Source organism: Hydra vulgaris, chromosome 13 (assembly GCF_038396675.1).
Source record: "Hydra vulgaris chromosome 13, alternate assembly HydraT2T_AEP".
Lineage (NCBI taxonomy): Eukaryota > Metazoa > Cnidaria > Hydrozoa > Anthoathecata > Hydridae > Hydra > Hydra vulgaris.
This window is the reverse complement of record NC_088932.1, coordinates 32,999,545-33,008,481: the sequence shown is the minus strand read 5'-3', so window position 1 is coordinate 33,008,481 and position 8,937 is coordinate 32,999,545. Positions and strand designations below refer to the sequence as shown.

The 8,937-nt window shown below is 29.5% G+C and overlaps 1 protein-coding gene across 1 annotated transcript; it reads right to left on the bottom strand.

Annotated features, from left to right (window-relative positions):
* Window positions 1-5,510: 5,510 nt before the first annotated feature.
* LOC136089807 (uncharacterized) lies at window positions 5,511-5,858 on the bottom strand. Its single transcript, XM_065815896.1, has one exon. The coding sequence runs from the start codon at window positions 5,856-5,858 to the stop codon at window positions 5,511-5,513; it is 348 nt and encodes a 115-aa protein (XP_065671968.1).
* Window positions 5,859-8,937: the final 3,079 nt, after the last annotated feature.

Below are 8,937 nucleotides of genomic sequence, written 5' to 3'. Positions count from 1 at the left end.
TTTGTTTTTATATAAGTTTTTTCGTCCTTCTTCGTCACTATGATTTGCAGCATCTTCTGATTTTTCGCTTCTAGTTTGAATATCATCACCTATAGCTCTTAAACAAGCTCCAATGGCACGAAGCCTTCGCATAGACTCGTTAGATATTCTACGCCTTAGCGATGGACGATTTGGTCGAGTTGAAACTTCAATGTTATCCTCGTTAGGAGTATTAGAACTTTCGTTACTTTTTTTTTTAAATATTTTAAAAACACCCATCTTCTAAAATAAATCTTTTAAATAAGATAAAAGTAAAACTTATTGTCAACACGATTACTTTACCACAACTAACTTTAAAATAAATTTTACTATTTCGACGATTAAATTTTGTAATAAAATTAAGTTCGTCATAACATCCGATTTTGCAGAACAGCCTAAAGTTTTTGTTTTTTAACCATGATGTAATCATTTTTTATTATACCGTTTTACTAAGTACTTCCATCAAATTCTAAAGAAATCGCACTTGTCGTTTAAATTAACCGGAAAAGGAAAAAAACAACCTATATACTTGCATGTCGTTTGTTCTATATATGCTACAAAACTGAGTTTCTTATATTCACATCATAAACAATATTTTTTTAAAAAAGCAAGCGTTACATTACACGGATTTATAGTCTCAGTTCCGCTCCGCAAATTATCTCAAAACTGTTTAGAAAAGTAAACATTTCTAGAATTTGAAAAAAAATTTGAGAAGCTGAATATGACATATTGATATTACTTTGATATAAAGTTTTTTTTAACGCTAAATATCTTTCCTGACCAAATTTATCACTAACTTATGTTCGAAACATTTATCTTGCTAAACGATTTTGTGATTTACGAAAATTTACGGAACGGAACAGAGGCTATAAACATATTGGCATGATAAAACCAAAAAGCTTACTTTTTTGGTCTTTTTCTTAAACTAATTTTAAAAACAAATTTAAATTTATCAACTTCACAAAAAAAAATATCATTTGTTTTTGTAGTCGTAAATTTTAGTTTACTTTCAAATATTTTTTTTTAAAGTATTAATTAGCATAAATACAGAAAGAAAGGTACATGTACAGGTGTAAAAATAACACAAAACAGATACTCCAAAAGATAAAAACTAAATTTAATTTAGAATCTTTGTTTACTTTGTTGATTATTTTACAACTGTTTTGCTTTAACTTATCGAAAACCAGGCTAATAAACGGCGTTTAAAAAAAAAATTCTTTTTAAACGATTCGTATCCTAAACAAAAATTATAATTAATAAGGTTTGGTTAACTATAGAATTAAGTTCACTATAGAATATATATGTATATATGTAACATATATATAACATATATGTATATATATAACATATTATAAAGTTAATTAAATCAAGTGAAACATTTTAATTGAATTTTTAAATAAACCAAAAAATTTTGAAGTATTCCTTTAAGTTGAAAAAATCTCAAGTATTTGTTTAAAACATAAAAATATTCAAAAGTTTTGATACGTGACTCAATACTACACTTATAATTCATCTCTCTAAATAGTTTTATATACCTATGTATATAGTTTTTAACAAAAGTTTGTTATTTCTTAAAGAAAGAAAAAAAAATTAAATTATTAATTGAGCCCTTTAAGTCAAAAAATATGCTTTATTTATTGTGTAACACATCTTTGTAGATAACTTGGGATATATTTTACTTGGCTTTGATTTATAAGATACTAAAATTAAGTTTTTTAATCTGTATATTATGTTACTTTTTATAATTATTGACAAAAAGATCTTTATGGATGACTTTTTAAATATCTTGTTTACATTGATAGCTATTATTAATATTACTTTACTTTTACAAAATGTGAAATTTTTTTCGTACTTTATATATGTCTAAACACTAACAAACCGTGAGGTTAAAGAGGAATTCTGAGTTTTTTTTAAGCTGTTACAACTGCATCAAACTTGCAGTTGAGTTAACATATTTTGCGTGAGTCGAAGCAACTGCAATGTACTAACTTTGCATTGCTTGTAAACAGCTGATGCACCGCAATTAGCAGTATTTGTAATATAAAGAGTATTAATTCAACAAATTCTATAAATAAACGGAACAGATATTGATTAAACATTTTAGATCTGTTAACTATTAGTTAGTGCCCGAGTGGACCCATGTAACGTCAATCTTGAGAAGTATGCACAATACAAGCATTAACCTGATAAAAAGTCAAGCGTATTCTAAAAAGGTTAAACAGTAACGCGGCGTTAAGCAAATATAACGCCAATGACATGGTCGAATCGTCATTTACAACAAATGATTAATTTCTAAAAGTTGGCTAGCGTCACGCTTTTCTAGTTCACGCGGTTAAACTTTTGTTTATTTCTTTTCATTTATTTCTTTTCATTTACTTATTATTAGTATGTTAAAAGGAATTTTTACTTACAAAGGTAAAAGTACTTTAATGTTGGATGTGTTCACAAAAGTGAACACATCCAACATTAACATACAAGAAATGATTTTTTAAATCATCTAAGAATAAGACTAATTAACCAATCAACGTAAGTATGTTTACTGCAACAGACTGGAAGGTTTACAATAGTTTTACATTAATGCGTAATAGCAGTTGCTGTTTAAAATGTTCATCTGTCATTCTAGTGCGGTTTGGCATGAACACTTGCTCTACTACACTAAATAAACTTTCGCAGGTTGCACTTGCTGGCAAAACAGTGTTCAGTTCAATATAAGATGTTGTTCAGTAGTGGTGAAGCCATGAAGGTAACCAGGTGATGAGTTAGTAGTACTAATGTATGTTGAAATGATGTTATCAGCAACAGTACTAGTGTCATAAAACAATCTAAATCTAAAGAAATTATCATCTATTTCAGACATGGCTTCATTTGCTTCATTTCACTGCTCTCAACCGGCTGCTTTTGCTGTTGAATCTTGTTCTCCAGGAGTTCCAGGCTCTTTTCCTGATCTTTTGCATTTGTTCTCTCCAAATCCAAAACCAAACTATCAGACAGTTACTGCTGCTATAAATTCTGTATTCATTATGTGCAGATTGAATCTACTATCTATGGTAGCATCCATGTTTACAACCATTGACTTGCAGCACCGGATTGAGCTGTTGCAACAAAGGAACTGGGTTTTCTCTTTTAAAGCCATTACAATGTGCTGACCCAACGTAACGTTAACCAATTTAAAAACGCGCGGATGTCTACGAGCAGCCGCCCTTATGCAAACGAGTTTTAAAATTCGACAACACAAAAATGTAGTTATATCGGATATAAGAAATATTTTTTGGGATATACGGACATTAAAGTTTATTTCTAAATATCTATAAGATATCAAAATGTCTGTAAACACAATTTTTTGAAAAAATTTACGGTAATTTTGCATATGACCATAGTCATAATATTTAATGGGCCGTTTACTAAAATACGTTTCCTCCTTACACTAGTTCAGCTACTTTAGAGTGCATTAAACTTTAAACATTATAATTAAGTTGTATATATTCTGAGATTAATTTTGAAATGTCAGAAGCAAATTGTGCTATTTTCAGTTATTCAGTTTCTAGAAATTAATTTGAATTGCTTATTCCGAATCAAGATGACGAATATAGCATAAAATAAAGACATGATCTGTTGATGTCTTTATTTTCAACTGTTATTTCAACTTTATTTTCAACTGTTGATGATCAACAGTTAACAAATATAGCTAAGTGACAGTGTTTGTATATGATTTGTGTATGCTATATTTATATCGACTGGATAATTAGATGAATTTCTATGGATATAAATGCATTATATCATTTATTCCGTGTATATTTATTTGAAATAATAGAGCCTAATAAACTAATTACTAATAGAGCCTAATAAACTCTATATTTTATATAAAGTTTACTTAGCTGGATTAGTTAATAATTTGTATATCACTCTCTACATTATGTTGGTATTTTTACTGGAAACAAGAAAATTCAGGTACATTTTTATAATTTTAGTTTAAAAGCACTTATTCAATACCAACAATAAGCCTGTGATAATTAAGTGATAATTTATTTAACCTTTATTAAAGGTGAAGGATTTTAGTTATTAAAATCCTTCTAGCTATTTTTAAAGTATTTATACAAGTACAAATTTACAAATGTTTATTTTACTTTAGAAAGCATTCAAAATTTGAAAACAAAACTTTTAAAAGTTATTGCTTGTAACTTGCGATGGAGCTTCTCCATTGCAAACTTACAGGCAATAGCTTTAAAAAAAAAAAGCTGTTAAAAATGTATTTTACTATGACACATAATGATGACAATAACTTTGATGTTGATGTTACTACAAGACCCTAAATTATTTTAGTTCAGAAAAATAATTTATTTATACCTGATCCACCTCATTAAAATAAAATAAGCTGTTACAGTCTTATTCAAATGTGTTTAATCCAACTCAAAACATTCAGATAAAAAAAAATATATTAGGAACGGTGGTATGTTTATAATATTGCTTATATATTCTATGAAGACACAGAATGTTGATTTCCATTTTACCTAAACTCAATTTTAAGCATATAAAGTTGACACCATATTTAATTAAGGAGTGTCAAAAACTGCTGTTAAAGTAATGAGTTTTCACTGTATTAAAAGTTTTATTACATTATGGTGCACCTGAAGCTAAAAACACTTCTAAATATAGTGTAGTAAATGTTTGCTTAAATAGTTTATTTAAAAATTATTTTGTTAATATTTTTAGTTGGAATTGTAATGTATTTAGTTAGGGAGGTAATATAAAGTATCATTTTAAAGTAATTTAGTATTGAATCATGCCAAAAAAAAAACACTAAAAGTATTTATAAATTGTGTGCATTTATTTATAAATTGTGTGCATTATTTAAGATAATGTTATTAGATTTGTTCAAAGCTAAATATATATAATTTTTTATATAACATATGAAGTGTAGTGAATTTAATAGTCTATAGTTAATTCTAAGCCAACATAGAAGGCTTTATTCTTCATATAATAATATGTAACCTAAAATATACAAACAGGTTAGTTTTAGTTTACACATAATAAAACTCAACAAGGATGATAATACTAAATAAGAAGGATCAGCACATTCTACATACTAAATAAAACAATATAGTTAAATAAGTTCAAATAGTTCAAATATAGTCATTTAAATATTTAGGAGGATTCCGGGATATTCCTGAACAACAAGGGACTGATTCTTCAATAGAAATTCCATTAGGATTTGTTGGAGAGAAAGTAGAAAAATTTTGAGATCTTTTAAGATAGAGAGGCTCAGGTGAAAGGATTATATCAGGTTCATTGAAAATATCTTTATAGTTTTTATTTCCGTCAATATCACTGATTATATCAGCCATTTGTGCAAGATGTCTTATAGCAACAGTGGTCTCATGTCCATCTGGCATTCTTACATGAGAATATTTACTATTAGCCTCTAATAGCTTAATCTCTTCAAGCAGAGGTTCATATTTACTGTGTTGAACATGCCTTTTGAGCAATACAGGACTCTAATTAGTTAACCATGTAGGAACAGAGTATCCATTAGAAAATCGTTGACTGAAACCGAATAATTTTTCATGAGGTGTAGCATTGTTAGAAGTGCAAAGTAAGGAATGCGTTGAATGAAGGACATCAGGTAATACATGTTCCCAGCTCATGGTATGTAAATTCTTTGATTTAAGAGGAAGCAGAATTCCTTTCCAAATAATGCCACTGTATCTTTCACATTGACCATTACCCTGAGGACTATGAGGAGTAGTTCTACTCAGGTTGACACCTTGAGAATTGAGAAAATTGCAGAGCTCTTTTGACATAAAGCAAGTGCCTCGATCAGATTGAAAAGCTGATTTAAACATTTAATTACGGTTAAAGTAGAGATATCACAACAAAGAAATACAAAGAAAAATCTTGAAAACTCATCAACAATTGTTCAAAAAATATTTGTAGCTAGATGAAGACAGAATAGGTTCTTTAAAATCCATGATTAGTCACTCAAAAGGTTGAGTAGAATTTATTAAGGTGAAGTTAAAATTGCTTACATAGTATATAGGTTTTAATTCAGCACAAATTTGACAGAAAGAAATGGGTTTTTTCACATCATTTATTGAAAAAAGCAGGGTTTTTTGATTTTATACAATGATACATTCTGGTAATTCCAGGGCGACAAAGAGATTCATGTAGTTCCTTAAGAGAGGGTCCATTTATAGTCATAGAGCAGGAAGATCTAGAGAGGGCATCAGGAACAAAATTATTATGTCCAGGGCGATAAACTGTATCATAGCTGTACAAAGAAAGTTCTATCCTCCACCTCAAAATCTTGTCATTCTAAATTTTTCTACTCTTGTTGTTGTCAAACATAAAAGAGACTAGGGTAAAATGCCAATCAACAAGGTAGTGTTTTCATTTTCGAAGTGATTTGAAAACCACATAAGCTTCCTTCTTAACAGAAGAATGTTTTTTTTTTCAGTAGATGGAAGTTTGCGAGAAAAGAATGCAACTGGTCTTCCAGCCTGATTAAGGGAAGCAGCTATGGCAAATTTTGAGGCATCTGTTTTCACCTCAAATGAGATACTTTCTTCAATAGCTTGTAGAGCTGATTGAGAGATTAATTCTTTCATTTCATTGAAACATTAAATAACTTCAGCAGAAGAAAGGAAAGTAGAAAGGTAGATGTTAGAGATAAGGGATGAATTTTGTCAGAAAAATGTTTGATATATTGGGAATAGTATAAGAACATACCAAGAAATCGACAAAGAGAAGCACTATCAGTGGGAGCAGGCATTTCAATTAATGGCTTTAAGCAATCTGGATCAGGAGAAAAAGAGCCACTTTTTATAATAAAACCTAGGAAGTTAATATACGACGTCGACAATATAGACTTTTCTTCATTGAATGTAAACATTGCTTTCTTAGAAGCTTCGAGAAATTTCTCAAAATTGAATTTATGTTTATTTTAAGAAGTAACACATACAGGCAAGTTATCTAGATATACAAAGGTATCTTCTACTTTGTTTTCTTGAATAAACTTATGATTCTTTGAAATTGTGCAACAGCATTAGTGAGGCCAAAAGGAATTCTTTTAAATTGGAAAAGATGTCCATTGGACTCAAAGGCAGTATAATACTTGTCACTTTCTAGGAGAGGTATTTGGTTTAGGTATTTGGTGAGAGGTATTTTTTACTTTTAAAATCAAATGTGCTAAATAATGAATATTTTGCAACAGAGTTAACTAATTCATTGATGTTAGGTAAAGGATAAGCATCAAGAAGTGTAAAGCGATTTATTGTTTGAGAGTAATCAATGACCATGTGTTTTTTTATGTCTCTCATTCCTGGTAACAACTATTTATGATCGCCAAGGAGAGTTACTGGGTTCAATTACATGTAGTTCCAAAAGTTTTTTTGTTTCTTGTTCAATGAATGCTTTATCCTCTGAGTTATATTGTCTAGAAGGTGAAACAATCGGTCTACATTCTGGAGATAGAAATTGGATAAAGATATTGGAAGGGAGTAAGTTAAGTTTTAAAAAGTCACATAATGATTTGCTTATAAATGTGTCAGAGCTTCCAGTGTCAAAGCTTTTACTTTGGCCCTAGCAATAAAGATATAAACAATAGAATTGAGTGATTTGATAGAGGAGCAAGCAATCAAGGCTAAACTTGGTGCGTGGAACTTAGCAGCAGCAGACCTGACAAAGTTCTTTGATGATTTGTATACTTTCTGGAAATGTCTTTTTTTACCACAATTGTTACATTCTGTATCTCTGGTAGGATATGATTGTCGAGAGTGACGTTTACTTCCACAGAAATAAAGTCCGCTAGGCTTAGTAGAAACCAAAGCAAGCTCAGGAGTACATTCAGAATGTTTATTAACAGTAGCAACATTACTATACTCTGTATTTTAATTTATTTTGTTATTTCTTTGAGCGTTTTCAAATGAAAGAACTTGATTCTAGGCCTCAGAAAGTTTAAGAGTCGAGTTTTCTAGTAGTCGTTGGCGAATATGGTGAGAGCTTAGACCACTTATAAATGAATCATTTAATAATGATTCATTTATAAGTAATTGCTTAATAATAAATGTATTATTCACAATGTTCTGAAGCAGAAACCTTTTTAAAGTTGAAATCTTTACTGATTGTACGTAAGGCCTGCAAAAACTTATAATAGATTCTCCAGATAATTGTTTATGTGAAGTTAATTGATGTCTTGAAAATAATTCATTCTTAGGTTTTACTAATACGTTTTCCAGGATTTCTATAGCGCCATCAAATGATTCAATGTCAGCAATATAGTCGAACACGGAAGGAGATAAATAGTTAATGAGGACATCTAATCTTTCTTCTGTTTGTACAGTTTTCATGAAGTTTGTAAAAGTTCTAAACCAGTGTGACCATTCTTTAGAAGCCAGTGTATCCTGTGTGACCATTCTTTAGATTCTGCTTATGCAGAATTGGGATTGCATTCAAATCGTTTCGGTCTTAGACATTTATCGATTAAAATATGAAGAATAAATTGTAGTGTAGTAAATTTAATAGTCTATAATTAACTCTAAGCCAACATAGAAGGCTTTATTCTTCATATAATAGTATGTAAACTAAAATATACAAACAGTTTAGTTTTAATTTACACATAGTAAAACTCAACAAGGATAATAATAATAAGAAGAAGAATCAGCACACCATATCGATGGCATTATGCACAGAAGTGCCGCAGATGTGATTTTACAGGGAGCATTTTTAAAGTAGTAGACTAGTAACAATTTAGTAGTCTTGTAACATTTTAAACGATTAATAGACTCGTAATAATTTATCGTACACTTACCATGTTCGGGCACTATATTGTTTGAAAAAATACGACAATTTTTGTGTACTTAGCTCAATTTGACCAAATGTTGTACTTAACATTTCTGTGCATAATACCATCGATATATATATATA